Source organism: Miscanthus floridulus, chromosome 8 (genome assembly GCF_019320115.1).
Source record: "Miscanthus floridulus cultivar M001 chromosome 8, ASM1932011v1, whole genome shotgun sequence".
Taxonomy (NCBI): Eukaryota; Viridiplantae; Streptophyta; class Magnoliopsida; order Poales; family Poaceae; genus Miscanthus; species Miscanthus floridulus.
Window position 1 is genome coordinate 76291742 of NC_089587.1, and position 21668 is coordinate 76313409.

The 21668-nt window shown below is 43.9% G+C and overlaps 3 protein-coding genes and 1 pseudogene across 5 annotated transcripts; all 4 read right to left on the minus strand.

Moving 5' to 3' along the window:
* Window positions 1-2: 2 nt before the first annotated feature.
* On the minus strand, window positions 3-3507 carry LOC136476732 (uncharacterized). 2 transcript variants are annotated; one of them, XR_010763710.1, is made up of 2 exons: window positions 1493-3507; window positions 3-254 (listed from the first exon to the last, which is right to left on the minus strand). XR_010763710.1 is itself a non-coding variant. In XM_066474668.1 (1 exon), the coding sequence occupies exon 1, from the start codon at window positions 3447-3449 to the stop codon at window positions 1662-1664; it is 1788 nt and encodes a 595-aa protein (XP_066330765.1). In that variant the 5' UTR covers window positions 3450-3507; the 3' UTR covers window positions 1218-1661. The 2 variants fall into 2 exon arrangements, 1 of the variants encoding a protein (XP_066330765.1); XM_066474668.1 differs by lacking the exon at window positions 3-254 and having other exon boundaries at window positions 1218-3507.
* Window positions 3508-4585: 1078 nt separating this feature from the next.
* On the minus strand, window positions 4586-7318 carry LOC136469418 (1,4-alpha-glucan-branching enzyme, chloroplastic/amyloplastic-like; annotated as a pseudogene).
* A 2812-nt stretch (window positions 7319-10130) lies between these two features.
* Window positions 10131-14520, minus strand: LOC136476734 (uncharacterized). The gene is made up of 2 exons (XM_066474671.1): window positions 12460-14520; window positions 10131-10612 (listed from the first exon to the last, which is right to left on the minus strand). The coding sequence occupies exon 1, from the start codon at window positions 14423-14425 to the stop codon at window positions 12623-12625; it is 1803 nt and encodes a 600-aa protein (XP_066330768.1). The 5' UTR covers window positions 14426-14520; the 3' UTR covers window positions 10131-10612; window positions 12460-12622.
* Window positions 14521-15417: 897 nt separating this feature from the next.
* On the minus strand, window positions 15418-19380 carry LOC136472653 (uncharacterized). Of its 2 annotated transcripts, none has more exons than XM_066470360.1 (9): window positions 19274-19380; window positions 18925-19018; window positions 18611-18701; window positions 18448-18506; window positions 17593-17692; window positions 16021-16091; window positions 15823-15914; window positions 15665-15746; window positions 15418-15489 (listed from the first exon to the last, which is right to left on the minus strand). In XM_066470360.1, the coding sequence occupies exons 3-8, from the start codon at window positions 18625-18627 to the stop codon at window positions 15705-15707; spliced, it is 381 nt and encodes a 126-aa protein (XP_066326457.1). In that variant the 5' UTR covers window positions 18628-18701; window positions 18925-19018; window positions 19274-19380; the 3' UTR covers window positions 15418-15489; window positions 15665-15704. The 2 variants fall into 2 exon arrangements, with proteins under 2 accessions (XP_066326457.1, XP_066326456.1); XM_066470359.1 differs by having other exon boundaries at window positions 18925-19153; window positions 19246-19351.
* Between the last annotated feature and the right edge of the window lie 2288 nt (window positions 19381-21668).

The following is a 21668-nucleotide window of genomic DNA, read 5'->3' on the forward strand; positions in this document are numbered from 1 at the left end:
CATTTGTCCACTATAAACAGAGGAACAAGCAAACAATGGTAAACACAATATCTTTTATGTCTATCCTATTACACGAAGACTCGCATACTGAATATTCCAACTAGCAACAACTGTGACCATTACACCTCGATGTATTTTTATGTCTTTGTTTTCGATATTTGAGGACCTATGAAAATAAGAGAGAACAACTATCATCCAGGGAAGGGCGATCTTTGTGTAGCCCAGAACAGATTCCAAGTTCCAACCGCTTATGTCTGCACATGAGAAGGAAGCCATGAGTGACCATAAAAAATATACAGAAAGTAAACGTGCAGTTAAACTAGAAAATCAATGTAGCAGTAAGCAGTTTGTGAAATTAAAAGGGAAAATAAAAACTGCACAACTAAAACCAGAAGATGCAGGTGCGGCAGTAAGCAGTTTAGGAACAGCATGCTTAATGCACAAGTAGCAAGAGTTTAAAGGAAAAAAACTCACAGAAAGCATAATGCTATGTCACACGGTTAACCATAACTCCGAAGTACCATACAGAAATAAGGTGTTGGCATGCATTGACACATCAACAGTAAGACATGGTAGTTGATAGAGAAATACTAGTGTTCGCAGAATGAATGAACGAAATATGGATGTGCTTGCCTAATAACTGGGCTACAAACTAAATCTACTTGATTAGAAACCAAGGAATTAGATTACGAAAATAAAAGACAAGGAGTAAATTTGATGCCCTAAATTGATTAACAAAAATAGTGACACAATTGGCAATGAAGCAATTCATGCATTATCTGTGTGCTCTCAAAGCTGCAAGAATGATATCATGCCAATTGTGTCACTATTAGAGGTTCATACACCTACAACGACGAGTCAATTATCTTGTGGAAGCAAAGAGCTATTTCATTGCCCAGCAGGGTTTTGAACCAAATTGCTAGTTCACCATGGCACTAACCCCACAGCACGCGATACAACATAATGTTCCCATTCGTGAAACACACAAACAAAAGGACAACCAATGCTACTTACATCTGATTGCAGCGTACAAGAAAACAGCCTTTACAGATTTACTCTTGTTTACATTTTGGCAACTAACCTAATTACAACGTGGACTGACAAAATAACAAAAGTTACATAATTTTGTGTACCTAAAAAGTTATATGAAGAATATCAGTACAGAAACTATGTTACACAACGACACCAATATGCCAAAATAGTGAGCATACTATCTAACAGTTACAAGCTTATGTTTTAGACAAGGCCAATATGTTACAATTCTTGGCTAAAACAATGCCAACTAGCTACAGAGAGTATCAACCGAACCTAAAGATCTATACAAATGATTTTACATAAAGGTCAGTAAAAAAAAATTACATGAAAATGTTGTGGACCCTTTTGTCCTAATCTACCACAACAGACAGTGTCAATATGCCGCAGCACTACTTTACAGTACAATTCAAGAGTTACAGTTCAAAACAAACAAGAGATCAGATCAAGCATAACTTACATCTTAAATTATTGCTACAACAGACCGCCGGAGATTTATGCAGTGAAAACCATCACAGCTACAAGCAGTTGCTAGTTGTTACTGAACAATGCCTGGGTGTAAAAAAGACGCTGCCCTGGATCGTCATTGCCTCATTGCCTCTACACTAGATGTAGCTCAACCAGCTACACTATTGAGGTGTCATCCGCCTACGTTTAGAATGGTCGGCCTCCCTCGACCTGCTCCGTATCCCAGATGACCTCCCCTTGTCCCAGTCTTCATTACGCTCTGAATCACGATCCCTATGCCTGTGATAATCACCATAACAATCTCTGTCATCCCTGTGCCTCTCCCTATCTTTGTCCCTCTCTCTGTCTCGGTCTCTCTCTCTGTCTCGGTCTCTTTCCCTGTCTCTGTCATAGTCACGATCCCTCTCTCGGCCCATGTCATGCTCATTCCGGTGCCTCCTCTCTGGCCACTCCTGTTCAGGGGGCATATCTTTCTCTCTGTCCCGTCTCCTCTCTGATGCCCCAGACCACTCCCTCTCTGGTGGCCTCTCCTTCCCATGGCTTCCCCCTTCCCCATATTGATGATCAGATGCTGCATCATCCCCATAATTTGATTGTTCTTCCGCACCCCAAGCCCCCATGCTGGGATCAGGCCACATCCCCACCCCACCAGCCCCCATCCCACCACGACCAAAGAAGGCCGGGTTTACATGTGGTGCAACAACCGGAGGAAATGGTTGCATCATCCCAGGAAACGGCCCAGCACCTGCTCCAACAGGGAAGTTACCAAACCCACCACCCATCCTTCCCATTGCACCAAAACCATGACCAAACCCCTGGCCCAGCATGCCCCCTTGAGGCAGCATCGGGGGTGGTGGCGCAACCATGCCGTTCCCAATTCCACGGCCAACTGCTGGACCCATTCTATTGTTCCTCATATTACCAACAGGGCCTCTACCTCCACCACCACCTCTACCCCAGTTCCCACCACCACCGCCTCCGGATACAGCACCTCCTCCACGTCCACCACTGTAATTACCAGCAGCATGAGGCATTCCAGCACCACCACCCCCTCTACCACCCTTTGGTTGCACTGATGTTGTCTGTGCAGCCAGGGCCTGCTGGGTCTTCACCTGCGCCTCGCCCATGCGGCGCACAGTGTTGGGAGACGCGAATGCCACAACACATGGACGGCCATTAAACGAGTGGCCGTTCATGCCCTCCTTGCAGGCAGCGGCAGCGGCAGGGTCGTAGAAGTCGACCTGGCAGTACCCCTTGGACTTGCCGCTGGCCTTCTCGTCGAAGAACCTGACCTCCTTCACCGTTCCATACTTGCTGAGCTCCGCCTCCAGATCAGCGTCGGTCGTCCACCAGTGGAGGTCGCCCACGAACAGCGTCGTGCCGCCGGGGCCATCGCCCCCGCCGACGCCAGCTCCGTTGGCGACAACGACGGGACCGCCGCTGTAGTTCCCTCCCGGCCGGTGGAACCCGTCGCCCTGCTGGATCTGGTGGTGCTGAGGCGGTGGAGGCACGGGTGCGGCCGACGGATGAGGCGGCGGCGGGAGATCCGGTTGGGGCGGCGGCTGACTCGGACTCGGCGCTGCCACAGCAAGCGCGTAGACCTGCTGCTGGGGCAGGGCGTGCGGCGGCGGCGGCGGCGGGAGAGAGTGGGGCGGGGGCTGCTGCGGCTGCGGCAGGGGCGGAGGAGGGAGCTGCTGCTGCTGATGGTTGTGGTTCAGCTGCGCGGGCGGAGGAGGGAGCTGTTGCTGCTGCTGGTGGTGATTCTGCTGCGGGGGCGGGGCGTGCTGGGGCGGCGGCGGCGGGTGGGAGTTGCGGAGGAAGCCGTCGCCGACGTTGACGTCGTTGTAGAGCTCGTCGAAATCGTCGTCCTCGCCGTAGTACTGGTCGACGTCCTGCACGGCGGAGATGGCCTCGCTCCGGTGGAACGCCGGGTCGCCGTCGGGGTCCATGGTGACTAGGGTTAGGGATTGCGGGATTGGGGTGGGTGGGGATGGGAAGCTGAGGAAGGAGATGGAAAATAAGATTTTATAGTATGTAAAAAATAGAAATCGGAGCCGGAGACCGGAGAGGCGACTTGCGGCTTCTCGAGTCTCGACTTCTGGAGCGCTCGCGCTCGCGCTCGTCCGGGTCCCGCACGAGCGCGCGCCGTGGGAGTTGAGTCTTGAGATAAGGCTCCTGGGCCTTATTTACTACATGGGCCGTAGGTCTGCTTTAGGAAAGGCATGTGATCCGAACCCTTGGGGTTCCAATTTGAGCCAAAATTCTAAAGTTTGTGAAGTTACATTTTGCAAGGCCTCGAACGTTTAAAGAGAGACACTCAGGGAGGAAAATTGACACTAAAAATATTATTAGACCTCCATGCAAAGAGTTTAAGTATGTAATCTTACTTCATCTACATACAATTACGAAGGGTTTTGTTATCTAGAAATATTACTAAACCTCAATGCGAAGAGTTCAAATATATAGCCTTAGGGGCCGTTTGGACGATCGGAACACTTCCGATTCTGGTTAGGAGCAGAAGAGACGCTTCCAAACGATCTCATCCGGAATCGTTTCAGCCATGAAACGTTTCGCATGGATTCACGTTTTTATGCTTGGGCGAGAGAAACAACTGGTTTCGCTAGATTCTGTTTCAGTCTCTCTCGTATACTACCGGCTGTATTTTTTCTGCTTATTCTTTTTTAAGTGCAACAAGTTAAATTGTATTCAAGCTATTCTTTGCCAACAAAAAGTTTGAAATTTTTTTGGAAGCATATTTTTATTTACTAGTGAACATGCATGTGCCCAGGCACGTGTTTTAAAAACTATTTAATAAGACATTATAATATCTAAGCCATTGTCTATATAATTTGGATAAAAACTGACATTGGAAACTCCTGACTATATAAGATATCATAGTTCAATGAGTACAAGCATTGTTATCTATGACTCCGTGTGCTTCTAATCATAACCATACAACAATAAGAACAACAAAGCCTTAAGTCCCAAACAAGTTGGAGTGAGCTAGAGTTCAAACCCAGCAGATGCAATCAAAATCATAACCATATTTGCACATATCAGTATAAGAACCATCAAATTTGGAAAATCAATTAAATATCAATATTATGAGTTTTACATGGCTCTCAGCATGTGAGATGCATTTTTCAGTATATCTCCTGTTAGTCAAAGTATGTGCTATTTCACCTATTGACCACTCAAAGCCGTCTTTATTCTTTATATTAGGTAGTCAATCCATCTATCAAGGATAGCCATTGCCAGGCGATATTCAAACCCAACTCCGCTTTCATCAACTGGCCAAAAAAGGGCTGGCATGCCCGAAACATCTTCAGCAACAACAGTTGCTTCTGGCAAAAGTTTGTGCATTAAATGGAATGCGAGCATCATGTAAACAACTGCATCCACATCTGTCCAAATTGAAATACTCCTGGTAATTTCCCGTAAACCCTACATTGATACCATGGTGATGATACAACATTGATTTAACTCCATCAAATTCGAAGCCATCAAACATGAATTCATCCAGCCTCAGGTTAGAAACAAGAAACCTCAATACCTCCCGGTTAGCATAGTTGAACAGCCAACTGTCCCAAAGTTTAAACCATCTGTGACATTATTACTTGCATGCCTGTGGACAACATCCATCAGAACTCGCAAACCCAAACTTTGTGCCTTATCAATAAGATATTTGAGGTCCTCTGGTGTGCCCGGTCTACTGCTAACAGCAAACTGACTTGTCACATGGTACCCAAAAGAAGCATAATAAGAATGTTCCATAACTGACATCAACTGAACTTTGTTGTAGTTATTTTCTCGTATGTGTGGCAACACATTGTCTGCAAATTCCCAAACACCAAATTTATCCTTCTCCATCTTGTGGCTCACACCATTCCAGTCATTGAGGTCACCAATAAGCTCTGCCTCTATACATCCATAAGTAAAAAAAACTCAAGTTAAATGCACCAACTATGTTTTGTCATAAGAATAAAATAGCATTAAGTAATCACAACAGGAAGAAAAGAGAGAAAAAAAAAGATTTTTAGTCTCCTCAGCCAAGACATGACAGTCTTGGACAAGAGTGAAGTATCCAAACTGTTTTGTATTCCTAAACATTGATTAATCTCATGTGTTTTAGCTTTTCTTTGTTTTTAAATCTAGTTACTATCTCCTTCAGTACATTATGTTTGCACGACAACATTAGAACTTACTGCGCAGCAGGTGCCCATTCATGATATACAATCCATCCTCATTTGCATTGATCCCAAATTTGAAATAACCTGAAAAACATATAAAATCCACAATGATTTTGATGATGCTGATAAGGTGATATTTTGCGGCATAGGCAGGAGCTATAAATATTAGCATTTGAATGTATGAAGCATAAACTTTAGAAAATTCTTCAAGACTTCCCTCATTTTCCTCAATGGAGCCTTTCTGGTCCAGGAATCTTTTTATCCGGTAGCTGAAATGGCCCTTGAATTTGTCCAGCTTGGGGTCCAGGTCGTATATGGGAAGATGGTCGACATCGCCTTTGGCGGTTGCCATAGTTTTATCTTGTTGCACGGTCGCTGAGTAGTGTTGCTCTTGACCGTGCAAAGTGCGTTAAAGCCAGATTCAGAATTACACGAGCAATAGAAGCTAATAACATGTGACGATGTAGTAAGGCTAATTACTTGTTGCAGCAACCACAGAATTTAGCAGTTTATTGTAGCTATTTATTATTATGTGATAAATGATTAGAATGGCAGAAGAAAACCAACCACCAAAAATTTAAACGACTTTAATTGGAATCTGAGAACCGCTTGACTTGATTCCATAACAACGTATTCGAATCAGGGAAAAAGATCTATATACCTTCCGCGCTCCTGACCAGAGAGTCTTGCACTGGACAGACAGCACACTCAGGCACACAATGACGCCACCCTGCGAAACAATCAACCAACAACCATCAGTACAGAAAAAGAAAAAGGACTAATGTAATTCCAAAGCCCGTTTACCTGACTGACATCACAAAAATAGACCAAGAGCTCTCAACATTTCTAGGAACCCTTGAACAGTTGTTTATTGCGAAGAACCACTTCGATCTGTAATCGACAAATTTGTAAATACTTAACCACAGCAGGATAGGAGAAAGTCATCATGAAAAACACAAGGAACTGATGTGCTATTTGACCTTAATGTCGTCATGCCCATAGACCTCGAACTGAGTGTCAGGTTTCCTAACCAGAATAGCAGAGGTTAGTATCCACGTTTTTTTGCTCACATGATCAACCACTGTCCCTGAGCAACACATACGCCATCCATCTGTGCAAGAATATTCAATTTATAATAATATGATTAGTAACAACAACTGAATGCAAGTGCCCAGTAACAAAAATTATCAGTAGTAGCGGCAAGGGCAACGATGGATCTGCATACACCAAGCACTGTTTTTCAAAGTTTTTCTGGTCATCTTCATTGAAGTTCACTACCCTTTCAGAAGAAAAAAAAAAGATTGACGGAGACAGATGTTCAACGAACCTGCAGCTTCGCCTTTGCTTTCGATTTCCGCGCCGTGTGTTCTTCATCGCGCCCTGCGGCGTCGACGGCGCAGGGTTGGGTTTAGGGTTGGCGTTGCGTGGATGGGGACGGGCGGGGTACCGTGGGAGAGGCGGCGCAGAGAGTCGCAGAAGGGGAGGGCACAGTGGCTAGGAGCGGTGGAGACCGAAACCCCAAACCCTGCCTGGCCTGGGTACGCGCGGGCGGGTAGCGCTGGCCGCTGGGAAGGCGTGGGCGGGTATATAGAGTCACCGGTGAAAAAGATTGAGGGAAAGGAGACGCTCCAAGAAGAGAAGAGAAACACGCGTAAACATTTATAAATTTTTCGGCTGGATCCGCTTGTCAGATTAACGTGGGAGATTTAGATGCGTTGAATGTGACTTTAAAGTAGGGCCTTGTTTAGATGCCACCAAAATTCTAAGTTTTTTTACTCTCTCTTTATCACATCAATTTTTAGCCGTTTGCATGGAGTATTAAATGTAGGTAAAAAAATAACTAATTACACAGTTTAGTTGGAAATCACGAGATGAATCTTTTGAGCCTAGTTGATCCACGATTGGACAATATTTGTCAAATAAGACGAAAGTGGTACTATTCAACAACAACAACAACAACAAAGCCTTTAAGTCCCAAACAAGTTGGGGTAGGCTAGAGTTGAAACCCATCAGAAGCAATCAAGGTTCAGGCACGTGAATAGCTGTTTTCCAAGCACTCCTATCTAAGGCTAAGTCTTTGGGTATATTCCATCCTTTCAAGTCTCCTTTTATTGCCTCTACCCAAGTCAACTTCGGTCTTCCTCTGCCTCTCTTCACGTTACTGTCCTGGCTTAGGATTCCGCTACGCACCGGTGCATCTGGAGGTCTCCGTTGCACATGTCCAAACCATCTCAACCGGTGTTGGACAAGCTTTTCTTCAATTGGCGCTACCCCTAATCTCTCACGTATATCATCATTCCGAACTCGATCCTTTCTTGTATGACCGCAAATCCAACGCAACATACGCATTTCCGCGACACTTAGCTGTTGAACATGTCGTCTTTTCGTAGGCCAACATTCTGCACCATACAACATAGCAGATCTAATCGTCGTCCTATAAAACTTGCCTTTTAGCTTCTGTGGTACCCTTTTGTCGCATAGGACACCAGACGCTTGCCGCCACTTCATCCACCCTGCTTTGATTCTATGGCTAACATCTTCATCAATATCCCCGTCCCTCTGTAGCATTGATCCTAAATATCGAAAGGTATCCTTCCTAGGCACTACTTGACCTTCCAAACTAACATCTTCCTCCTCCCGAGTAGTAGTGCCGAAATCACATCTCATATACTCAGTTTTAGTTCTACTGAGTCTAAAACCTTTGGACTCCAAAGTCTCCCGCCATAACTCCAGTTTCTGGTTCACTCCTGTCCGGCTTTCATCAACTAGCACTACATCGTCCGCGAAAAGCATACACCAAGGGATGTCCCCTTGTATGTCCCTTGTGACCTCATCCATCACTAAAGCAAATAAATAAGGGCTCAAAGCTGACCCTTGATGTAGTCCTATCCTAATCGGGAAGTCATCCGTGTCTCCATCACTTGTTCGAACTCTAGTCACAACATTGTTGTACATGTCCTTAATGAGCCCGACGTACTTCGTTGGGACTTTATGTTTATCCAAAGCCCACCACATAACATTCCTTGGTATTTTATCATAAGCCTTCTCCAAGTCAATAAAAACCATGTGTATGTCCTTCTTCTTCTCCCTATACCGCTCCATAACTTGTCTTACTAAGAAAATGGCTTCCATGGTTGACCTTCCGGGCATGAAACCAAATTGGTTCATAGAGACCCGCGTTATTGCTCTCAAGCGATGCTCGATAACTCTTTCCCATAGCTTCATAGTATGGCTCATCAACTTAATTCCCTGGTAATTCGTACAACTTTGAATATCCCCTTTATTTTTGTAGATCGGTACCAATATACTTTTCCTCCACTCATCAGGCATCTTGTTCGATCGAAAAATATGGTTGAACAGCTTGGTTAGCCATACTATAGCTATGTCCCCGAGACATCTCCACACCTCGATTGGGATACCATCCGGTCCCATCGCCTTACCTCCTTTTATCCTTTTCAACGCCTCTCTGACCTCAGATTCTTGGATTCTCCGCACAAAGCGCCTATTGGTGTCATCAAAAGAGTCATCCAACTGAAATGTTGTGTCCATATTCTCACCATTGAACAATTTGTCAAAATACTCTTGCCATCGATGTCGGATCTCATCCTCCTTCACCAAGAGGTGCTCCCTTTCATCCTTAATGCACTTAACTTGGTTGAAGTCCCGTGTCTTTCTCTCACGAACCCTAGCCATCCTATAAATGTCCTTCTCTCCTTCCTTCGTACTCAGATGTTGGTAAAGATCCTCGTACGCTGTACCCTTTGCCACACTTACAGCTCGTTTTGCAGTCTTCTTTGCCACCTTGTACTTCTCTATGTTGTCCACACTCCTGTCATGGTACAAGCGTCTATAGCATTCTTTCTTCTCTTTAATAGTCCTTTGGACTTCCTCGTTCCACCACCGAGTATCTTTAGCCTTGCGTCCCCTTCCCTTGGTTACTCCACACACCTCTGAGGCTACCTTCCCATCAGGCTGAAATTTTTTCAGCATCTAAACGAGGCCTAGATTTAACGGGCAAAAATTAAGGTGGGTAGGAAATCTTATGGTGAGAGACTCTTTTCAATTCCTTCTCTCTTTTACAGTATAGATGGATAGATATGTTTTTTTTTATTCAGAGCTAAACGGTTCTATAAAGCGATTCTAATTCATCATCTAAAATGTTTTTGGTAAAAATCTAGATCCCTACAGACAAACCCACTTGCTTTAGGATTTTGTTATCCTAATAATAGCTAGTTTTCGTCCATTCCTCCGCTCCAGTTAAGCAAAGCAGCTCCTCTGGAGTCTGGATTGTTCCATTTGATGCAACAGCGCTAAGCATCTCCCAGTCAAAAAAGGAACAAATAAATGCCACATATAAAAAATCACATTTTGAGATCTATTCAAATTCAACACTCCGTGACCACAGCACAAAAGGAGATCCAGAAACATCTTCATAAAACCACATGGTTATGTAAATATGGGCAGACATAACAAAACCGAACAAATATTAGATGAGTTTATAGCTTGAACGCAACAACTGCACCAACCAACTTTCCACCATGAAATCAGTGGAGCATGATTGCCTGCCTTGGTCCTGAATTCTCACCTTCTCCACCACAAAACTTTATAACCAGGAAGCAGTGCCTATCAGTTATCTCAGGACGGATAAACCTCAAGAATGTCAACCATTTGTCCATTACCAACAGAGGAAGGATGAACAAAGGACAGTCGTAATAAAGACTGGTTTATCATCACCCTACAAGGCTACAGCAGAAATAGTACAGTCTTTAACAACGACATTGCAAAAGCATCGGTCCCGAATTACACATAAAATAGATCCTTATGTCTTTGGGAAACTCATTTAACATAGCATACAATAAGAGGCAACAACTATCATCCAGGGAAGTCCTCCGCACAGCTGAACAGGTTCCAACCAAACATTCCTGCAAATGAGAAGAAAGCATTAGGCCAATTGGCAAAAGCCGCATCAAAGTATATGCAGTAGTAACACTTAGAGACAAGGTATACAAGTAAGAGCAAGCATACTGTGACTTCACATGGTGGAAAAGAACTCCGGATGGGAAATGCAAGAACTGATAATAGCAAGCACACTCCAGATACTATCTAAAAACTTATAACAAGGAATATGGCACTGGCCCCATAACCATACTATTTCTATGTTTCTTAGAAACTTTAATGCATCCTCCTTAAGAAATAATCAAAGCACCCTAGCCTAACATATTGTTTATCTTACATGTAAAAGCTCCAAAGGTCAGCAGCTCAATAAAATATGGAACTACAACCGTTGGACTATCTTGCTTGAACTTTGCACTCAAGAACAATAAATATTTGACATGTACCAAAAATAATAATAATAAAAAGGATAGTCCATGAGCACATATTCCCAGACAGCCAAGAGTGGTGGAGTGGTAGTGGCATGTCAAAATACAGGTTAGATTCAGAGAAAGAAGTCACAGAACACAAGCCTTCAACTACTGGTGGGGGAATTTAAAAAAAAGGAAAAACAAAGTACCAGTCAAGTATAATTGAACTTAGTCCTTATTAATGGAAACCAAAATTAAAAAAAATAGCATTATCTGTCAGTACTTACAAGGAAAAGTTAGTGTTGTCAGACTCCATGCAAGAAAAAGCTAACAGCTAAGCCATGAGAACTGAGAGAAGACTAACACAGCCTGAATGCAAGAATAGAATAGTATACAGCAAAAATAGGATCATGGATATGCTCTGCTAGTTTGAAGGGGCTACAAAGTGATATTACCAACACAAACATGATCATGATTGGTAGGCTCCAAATTGCAAGTAACAAAAGAATGCTAGATTGATTGATGATAATTTCTGGAGCAAGAAAAGTAAGATACTTATGAATGTCCACAATAAAAGGGGCATACCCAGTGCAGAGAGCTCCCGCTCTATGCGGGGTCTGGGGAAGGGTGTCAGTGGCAAGCCTTACCCTCGCCTGTGCAATGCGAGGAGACCGCGACTCGAACCCGGGACCTTCCGGTCACAGGCGGTAAGACTCTACCGCTTATGAATGTCCACAATGATCTAGGTAATTTGATCCCCCCAGGTATCCTTAGAAGTAAACAAAAATAAAACTTTTTCCTCAACGCCGTGTATACTTGTGTGAAAATACAAGTCAATTAACCATGCTTATTGAAAAAGATAAACACTATAGAGCAGCCAGTAGACTGGCAGAAATGAACTGTAACAAATATTTCAAATAACCCTTGTGTTCTTATGGAACCAATGGTCCCTCATTTTCAAGGCCATGGTCCTACTGTCAGTTCAATATATTGTAGCAAACAAGTGTTAATTTGACATAGCATCCTTTCTATGAGTAAATGTTAAATGCAATGCTCCCAGTTCCAATCAATAATGTATACAAAGCCTAAATAGGTGGAGCCACTGCTCCTTACAAGGAATTGCAATGTACAACAAAGTCATCATTACAAATTCATTTTTCCTAAATACATATTGAAAACCAAGATGATTACAAGGAGACGTGAGCTATAGTAGCAAAATTTTACATTCCATGGTACTAGACAAGGACTCTATGTTACAATTCTTGCCTTAAACAATGCCATGTAGCTACAAAAGATCACAACAGGGAGAAAAAAACAATTTTGTGTACATAACAAGTTACAAGAAGTGTAATGATACAAAAACACTGTTACATGATGTTAGCAGCATGTGACTACCAAACAGTACAATTAAAAAAAGGGGGTTACAGTTGAAAAACAAACAGGGGATCAGATTAAGCTTCACTTACATCTCACATTCTTGCTACAACACATCGCCGGAGACACAAGATATTAGAACCACCACAGCCAGAACCAGTAAGAAGATGCTAGCTGTTAACCACGCCAGTGTGCAAGTAAGACTCGGCTCTGGATCATCGCCGGCCTCTACATTAGTAGTTCACCCAGCTATGACTACTGAGGTGTCATCCGCCTGCGCTTAGAGTGGTCAGCCTCCCTTGACCTGCTGCGTATCCCAGATGACCTCCCCCTGTCCCAGCCCTCATTACGTTCTGAATCACGATCCCTGTGCCTGTGATAATCGCCATAGCGATCTCTGTCATCCCTATGACTCTCCCTCTCCCTCTCCCTCTCCCTCTCCCTCTCTCTCTCCCTATCTCTGTCCCTCTCCCTGTCTCGGTCTCTTTCCCTATCACGGTCTCTTTCCCTGTCTCTGTCATAGTCACGATTCCTCTCTCGGTCCATGTCACGCTCATCCCGGTGCCTCCTCTCTGGCCACTCCTGTGCAGGAGGCGCATCCTTCTCCCTTTCACGCCTCCTCTCTGGTGCACCAGACCACTCCCTCTCTGGTGGCCTCTCTTTTCCATGGCTCCCTCCTTCTCCATACTGCTGATCAGAAGCTGTGTCATCCCCGTAACTTGATTGTTCCTCCCCACCCCAGGCTCCCATGTTGGGATCAGGCCACATTCCACCAGCACCCATTCCGCCCCGACCAAAGAAAGCTGGGTTAACATGTGGAGCAACAACCGGCGGGAATGGCTGCATCAGCCCAGGGAATGGCATAGCCCCTGGTCCACCAGGAAAACCGCCAAATCCACCACCCATCCTTCCCATAGCGCCGTAACCAGCAGGATCAAAACCCTGCCCCAGCATTCCACCCGGCGGCATCATTGGTGGTGGCGGTGCAACCATCCCTCCATTCCCCATTATCCCACGGCCGCCACCAGCTGGGCCCATCCTATTCCTCATATTACCAACAGGGCCTCTATTACCCATGCCTCCGCCACCTCTTCCCCAATTTCCACCGCCTCCACCTGCTCCACCACCAGCACCAGGTCCAACAGCTCCTCCACGGCCACCACCATAATTACCACCCACCTGTGGCCCTGCGGCACCACCGCCCCCTCTACCACCCTTCGGCTGCATATTCGATGTCTGCGCAGCCATGGCCTGCTGGTTCTTCACCTGCGCCTCGCCCATGCGACGAACGGAGTTCGGTGTGGCGAATGCCACAATACATGGACGGCCATAAAAGGCGTGCCCGTTCATGCCCTCCTTGCAGGCAGCAGCTGCACCAGGGTCATAGAAATCGACCTGGCAGTAGCCCTTGGACTTGCCACTGGCTTTCTCGTCGAAGAACCTCACCTCCTTGACCGGACCATACTTGCTGAGCTCAGATTCCAGATCCGCGTCCGTCGTCCACCAGTGGAGTTCCCCCACGAACAGCGTCGTGCCGCCAGGGCCGTCACCCCCACCAGCAGGGCCACCGTTCCCGACCACGATGGGGCCGCCGGCGAAGTTCCCTCCAGGGCGGTTGATCCCATCTCCTTGCTGAATCTGGTGGTGCTGAGGCGGCGGCGGCGCGGGCGCGGCCGGCGGCTGAGGCGGCGGAGGGAGGTTGTTCTGGGCGGGAGGTATGCCAGGAGCAGGGACGGCCACCCCTGGGATGCGTACTTGCTGCTGCGGCGGTGGGACCTGCGGCGGCGGTGGCGGGAGGGTGTGGGCCGGCGGATGCAGATGCTGCTGCGGTGGCTGCTGGGGCGGCGGAGGGAGCTGTTGCTGCTGCGGCGGAGGGGCCTGCTGATTCGGAGGCGGCGGCGGCGGCGCCTGGTGTGAGGCGTGGAGGAAGCCGTCCCCGACGTTGACGTCGTTGTAGAGGTCGTCGAAGTCGTCGTCGTCGCCGTAGTACTGGTCGACGTCCTGGACCGCGGAGATGGCCTCGTTGCGGTGGAACGCCGGGTCGCCGTCGGGGTCCATGGCGGCGGCCGGGCGGTGTCCTAGGGTTAGGGTTTTCCGGATCCGAGTGGGCGGAGGGAGGCGGGCGGGCAGGTGCAGGTGGAGCTGGGGTTGAAGTTGACACTCTTGGCGCGGGCGCTGTGGAGGGGGGGCCCTGCTGTCGGTGACTGGTGAGGAGGAAGGTGTAAGAATGTTCGTTTGATAGTGGGCTTCTATCCAATGGGCCGTAACGTGATGTGGGCTTATGACGAGTCTGTCAAGCCCAGTAGAACTACGCTTGTGTCAATCTACTACACTCGGAAATGGTAGGCGCTGTCCAGTTTCAACGTCTTAAACGGTAATGCAATGGGATCATAGCACGGCGCTAAAGGTTCCATGTAACGGAAACAATTGATTTGCTTGCCGTGAGTGCGCAAGGGAGCGGGGTGACTGGATACGTTAGCGCTAGGTGGCGACCGGTATCTGCATTCCATATACCCGTAATGGTTCACGATGTTATCCATTACTACTAACTAGTGGAATGCGCGCGCCCTTACGCGCGTCGGGTAAGTGTATGTACTCTAAATAGAAAACATGTCTTGGCAATGTTTACAACTGTCTTATCTTCTCTTCATACAACCTCAAAGACAACATGAATCATCAGATCGATATTTCACAATTCATTAAGGCCCAACTACAGCTTCGGAACAAAGCAAAGTAAATGTGGTCATTATGTGAACCTAAGGTAACAAATGCAGGTGTCTCAACTAATTTCAAAATTACATATTCATGTACAATTATCATGTGCTAGATTCATGATCCAAAGAGTCCTTAGAGTTTAATCCCATACAAATCCAGACCAACGAAACGGGCTGTAGATGTTGGCATTTGGTTGTTTTTATGCACTGTTCACTGTAAGGAGCACATATTCTGGTAGGAAACAAAAGTAGAGAATGGGGGTTCAGAGGACTAAATGAAGTGGAATGCTGAAGAGACAGGCACACGCCTTCTGTTTGTGTGCAAGAGAAACATACCTATTGAAGTGGTACAGATGAAGCCTGGAGCCACACAGGCGCCTAGGATGTGGAAACAAAATGTCAATCAATCTGAAATCAACAGGGAAAATGGTTGCTGAAACATTAAGTTTGGATCTATCTACTGTTAATAAAAATACTTGTTTAAAAAGCACTCCAAATTATAGCAGAAAAAGTCACAATTTTGTAGATAAATGTAGAGCATGATGAATGTTAGCCGTGTCAGTTTATGGCATGGTGAATGTACCTGCCATCCACGGTAGATGAGCCAATTCATGTTGTTTGCATCACGGTAACATCTCCAAGTCAAAGCTCGCTACATGGAGCGTCTGCTGTGAAAGCAGATTTGCTTGTAGATTCGCTTTGCTTAAATGGATGATAAAGCTTTGGTGGTATATATGTTACCTTGAAAATGGCGACATATAAGTTAAATGGTACTGCAATCTCTTTTGCAATTTCATCTGGGTGCATGCTGTATGCGTTTAGTCTTCCAATGCCTGTGTATTGTTGATGTGTATCTGAAATTGGTTAATGGCGATGGTAATTCATGATGTACCCTTTGTATTGGGTACAGATAATTGGCATACGATGGTGACGTAGTACCTTTGCTGTTTTGTGGTGCTTCCACAGAGGACCGATGGATGTACCGTGCTTTGAACAGGTGTGGCTGAAGCCTGTAATATGCATTAGATATTATATGAATATGTCAATAGATGACATGTCAGTAAAAAAAGATCATATTTTCTGGGGGTACAATGCTAATGGTTCACCTGTCTGGCAGCAAGACACTATTGTGTTTCAACCTATGTTCTGGAACTATAGTAATTATGTGTGTTATTAGCAAGAAGGGAAGCCTTTTCTTTAAGGAAAGGGAAATACTATATCTTAACTGTAGAAGTATGTGGCCACCTCAAACTATGCATGAAGATATGATCGGAGATACATGCAGTAGACGATGCATTTGTCTCAGTACTGTCAAGAGTGATTTGCTTGAATACAGCACTGAGACATGGATTCATTCTATGATAAGACAAAATAATTTTGATTGACCTCATTTACTATCTTATTTAGTGAAGCGGAACTTTCCTCAGAAAATAAAAATAGCTGATAGGAGCATTTGCTTTAATTTCTAGCAGGTTATGCACTATGTAAAAAGAAAGTCAAATTTTGAACGTTTAAGGTTTAAATGAACCAGAAGTGTTCATTAAGCACATCGGTGACTTGGATTTTGAAAGGCATTAATATTAGTTGAAACTAATTAGAGTACCAGAACTATCATTTGTCCAATGCACGTAGCTCCCGCTTGCGCAGGGTCAGGGGAAGGGTCCGACCACTTGGGTCTTTTGTACGCAGCCTTTCCATGCATTTCTACAAGAGGCTGTTTCCAGGACTTGAACCCGTGACCTTATAGTCACAAGGCAACAGCTTTACCACTGCGCCAAGGCTCCCCTTCTAAGACAAGCTAACATTCACAAATCATATTTCATTCATCGTATATCAGCAGTTGCTTTGTGATATAGGATTATGGTTGTTCACTTCTTTTCCCATTTTTCAGATCAATCTAATCCTAGAATATATGAATAAGTGAGAAGCTTTAAAGATAATAAGAGTGCAAAAAATCTGTGTGAAGTTACTGAAGCAGTAAGTATATATTGCAGTAAAAAACCCTAACAAATTTACCTGAGCAACCAATATCCTAAAATCTCAAATCACAGGCATCCATCAGACACAATCATAGGAGGGTACAGTTAAGGATTTAGCTGCAGCAACGAATGAAAACAATTTTTGGATGCATTTACCATACTATATATGTCATCTTACTCGAAGAACAACAATTATTGATGCCTTTACCGTACTATTTATGTCATACATATCACTCGAAGAACAACAATTACTTTGGCAAAGAAGGAAACAATGGTTATCAGAAAAGTCAATAAGCTATGATGCCTTTTTCATTATCTTAATCAAGCATTGTATGTTTGAAAAGGACAAACGGATGTTGTAAACCGATAAATCTGAATAACAATAGTAGAATAGAATAGAACCGGCAGTCCGACACGTGAACGTGCATATGAATAACCAGAGGTTACAAATTCAGCAAGCAACACTATGACTATAGGTGGAAAGTGCAACGTAGATGAGGAAAATAGAAAGAAAAGTAAGAGTTTAACCCACCGGTCTGAACAACAGCAACCTGCGATTTGTAGGAGCAACAAAAGTGTCTGTTGGATCTTTGAAACAAATGAGAAGCACCCTAGATGTAGGGAATATAGACCTAACAAAAAATAGACACGCATATGAGCCGACACTACAGTGCGAAAAAAAAGAAACAAAAACTACTTAACAACAATGTATATTAGCAAAACCTTTCATAAGTAGGAATGCATCACATGAATTGGCAAATGCCTAGAACAGCCTTTCATAAGCAAAGAGGCTTTCAGCGTAATTTTAGTGATACACAGCACACCCACACCATCAGCATATAATGAGCACGTGTTTAGATTGCAAACAGTGGAATGTGTTTAGATAGCAAACAGTGGAATGTGTTTAGAGGGAAAATAAATTGATTAAAAAAACATTAGAGCATTTTAGAGGTCTCGGTAATTTGGCCAGCATCATTTGTTCATGAACTTGGAGCTTGAAGGCATGATTAGAAATGGGTTACTCTCATAAATCGCATAATCTAAGTAATAGGTCATGCCTACTACGGTAGTACCTCACAAGCAAATGAACATCTTGATACCCTCTTTGGCTGCGCCTATCGATAATGCCCTTGAAAAGCAGTAGCCTATTGGGGCTTCACCCGTATAATCTGATACTAATCTTCATTCTGTATCTGTCTGGATAGATGAATGGACAACATTAAGATCGTTTCCCCATGATGAACTCATCAAGGTTTCAAAGATCGGTGGAAGAACACAGGCATTTCATTTACAACCATCAATTTTCTAAAGCTTTCTGATTATTTGCAGGAATCCTCATCAATGCGAGGTACAATTAAATAAACAATTATCTCGAATAAAACCTCACCAGGATGTCGAATAAGCAGGCACATGTACGCTGAACTCAAAGGGTATTGTTGAACTAACCTGCACAAACCTCAGATTTAGAAACACTATAAGCCGTACCCTATATGTGCAGGTTGGTTGAAATTGGAATCATAAAAAGAGGTTAGGTTCATGTTGATCCCCACCTATTCGAGCACAGCATTTAGTACCACTCCGTAGGCTTCCTCTGTTTCCATTAGTATGATATCCTTGTTTTTATCTTCAAAAGAGCTTTGCCTGAAACCAGGTATCCATAAAACAAAGGTAACGATTCATATAGCGGGATACAGATGCATTTGTTGGGAAAAATTTCGTGTAATAGAATTACTAAGAACAAATCGCCTTCACACTATTGGACTATTGCAAGGCTATAGAAAAACTAACAACACCCGAAAGTAAGATCTTAGATGAAACTACTGTTGAGGAGAACTATGACACACTAAGTAAATAAATGGCTCACCTTCATGACCATAACCCTCTCTGTATGAAATAAGCTTAGGCAGTAGTGTGAATTGCATGTACACTTGATCCCTAGGCACCAGGACGTATAACAACTGAATTGAAACAAAGTGCGAGATTAGTAGGCACAATAGGCTGTAATTAGATCAGATCCGAATACAAACGGATTAGGCTCGGGTCTGGGTGCTCGGCTTGGCACAGCAGGAAGGGAAGCGAAAGGGTGGGCGTACCTGGTGGAGCAAACACAGGCCGACGCCAATCAGCAACACAATAGAAGAAAGAAGAGGAGGGTTCTAGGGAGGGGCTTGGGGAATGAGAATACATTTTAACGGGTGCAATAGAAGCGTGACCTTTGGAAGCAGTTGGAGCTTGGCCGATGCAGCAACCAATGAAAGGAAAACATTTTATGTTCCCTGTTTAGTTTCTAATCCTTGAATTGACATAGTGGCAACAATAGTGGTACTGTTAGGGAAATGAATTTTACATTAATTAGAATGTGTTTGGGAAAATGATAGATTAATAATTATGACCAGTTTGTAGCAGGAAGCCTTACTATGAATTATCAATGTAAGCAAATCCAAGTGATTTTTCATGTATGCGCACCAATAAACTTGAGACCCGTGAAACCCACATAGAAGGAAGAGTGAACAATCATTTTGCCTACCTGGACAGAAGGCGAAAAGGGCTACTTCAACTTAGTCAAAGATCTGCAGCAAGTTTTTTGTATGGTGACATTCATTTTGCCTGCACTTGGGCAGAAGGCAAAAAAGGGGTAGTTCCATTTAGTCAAAGATCCACAGTAATTTTGTTGTATGGTGACGTGCAAACTTCTCTCTACGGAGGATGTTATAAGGCACTCTGGAATACCACTTTGCACGAAGGGAAGTGTGGCATCGAAGGCATGAAAGCGGAATTTTTTTTAAATAATGGTTGGCTTATGTAAAATCGGAAATTGTGGATAATACCTAGATACTAATGCACCATTGAAATAGAATTCCTAGATGTGCATAGGTACTAATTATAGCACTAAAACACTAAGGGTAGCAAACTAAAATACATACTACACTTCTGACAAACAATGTTTTCTGATCGGCTTATCGTTCCTAATCGGTCTGGTACCGATTAGGACGATTAGGATGATTAATCGACGATCAGGACGATTAATCGACCTCTGATCGGTCTAATCGTCCATATAATCGTCCAGCATATAGCATGACTATATAAGTATATATCATATATGTATGGTATATATATATAATATACCATATACTATATATTTATATAGTAGACATCGAGCATATTTCTAGTTAGTTGGTTACTTACCTATGAGATCTGACTCCATATTCTTGTCCTAGCCTCCATATGTTTGCTGATTTACTAACTAAATAATTAAACACTGCAAACAACATTCAGAGTTTTTAAGATAACACTAGCTGCCATTCAATTAGCATTCAGCAGCCATCTAAATCTAAATAAGCAAATCATCATCCAAATTGAAGCCTTCTCCTCCATCTCCACCCGCGTCTCCATCCACCTCCATTCCTACTTCAGCATTAGATGCATCTGGCTGAACTTGTGATTCATGGTCATCATCTTCATCATCAGTGCTGATCGGCAAAGAGACCTAATCGGACGATTAATCGCGAGTAATCGACGATTAATCGGACGATCAGGTTTCTGATCGCTCTGATCGAATCGGAGGGCCTAATCGAGCTAAGTACCGATAAGGATGATTAATCGTGATTAATCGCGATTAATCGAACGATCAGAAAACATTGCTGACAAATATATAACTTACTCGCTGGACCACTCAAAATTGTGCCATAATATAATTCTAAAGAAGATTTGTTGAATATATAAAATATAGTGAAATTGGTAACACCATAAGATCATGGCACTTCAATTCAGTAGGTGTACCTTTTTAAGTGCACATGCTATGGCGATACAATTCCATTCCCTTGAAATTTGAGATAGAAACCTGCATACTACACATTAAATTGTAGGCAATTAGGAGGACTAAGCATTATTACCTCATGATTAACAGAAGAAGGTAAACCAAGGCCAGCTATATGATGCAGCAAAAGAGAAATGGCTGCAGCAAACCAGGTGCCCAGCGGTGAACCCCTAATTCCGCACAATAAACAAAGCGAAAAGCATTCCTGTGGCATCAGGCCATTGGTGTATCAAAGAAGAATGGGAAAAAAAATCATAAAATGTGTTATTCACCTGCTAGCATAAATATCTGTTGGCAGCATAGTCTGACAAAGGTGGCACCTGGGCAAAAATTAGGAGCTGGTAAAATATATATACATTCTGAAGCCAAGGAGTGCATGACCGAAAATGGATTTTTAATAGAATTATAGGAAAGAGTTTAAATTACCAAGGGAATTCTTTTGGGCACTGTAGAACCCAGATTACATTAAAATATCATTTGGCTACAGTTAACTGCCATCTAGGATTCTAAAGAACACATTTGTTTCAGTTAACTGCCATATATAGGCAACCATAGTAGTTTACCTGAACCAGTTCAGCAAAGATTCTTCTTTTCAACAAAAGGAATAGATGAGTCTGATTCATGAGAAAAGTAGCAATAACAAACGCCCCAACTTTCATAAACGGATGCTTTAATGAAAAGTGAAAAAAAGGAAACATATCCTGCCAACATTGGTTGGCTTAGCATTGCTGGTGGTTCGTCTAGCTAGGTTGGAATGCAAAAATCTGGAAGAGCACTGTAACATATGAAGG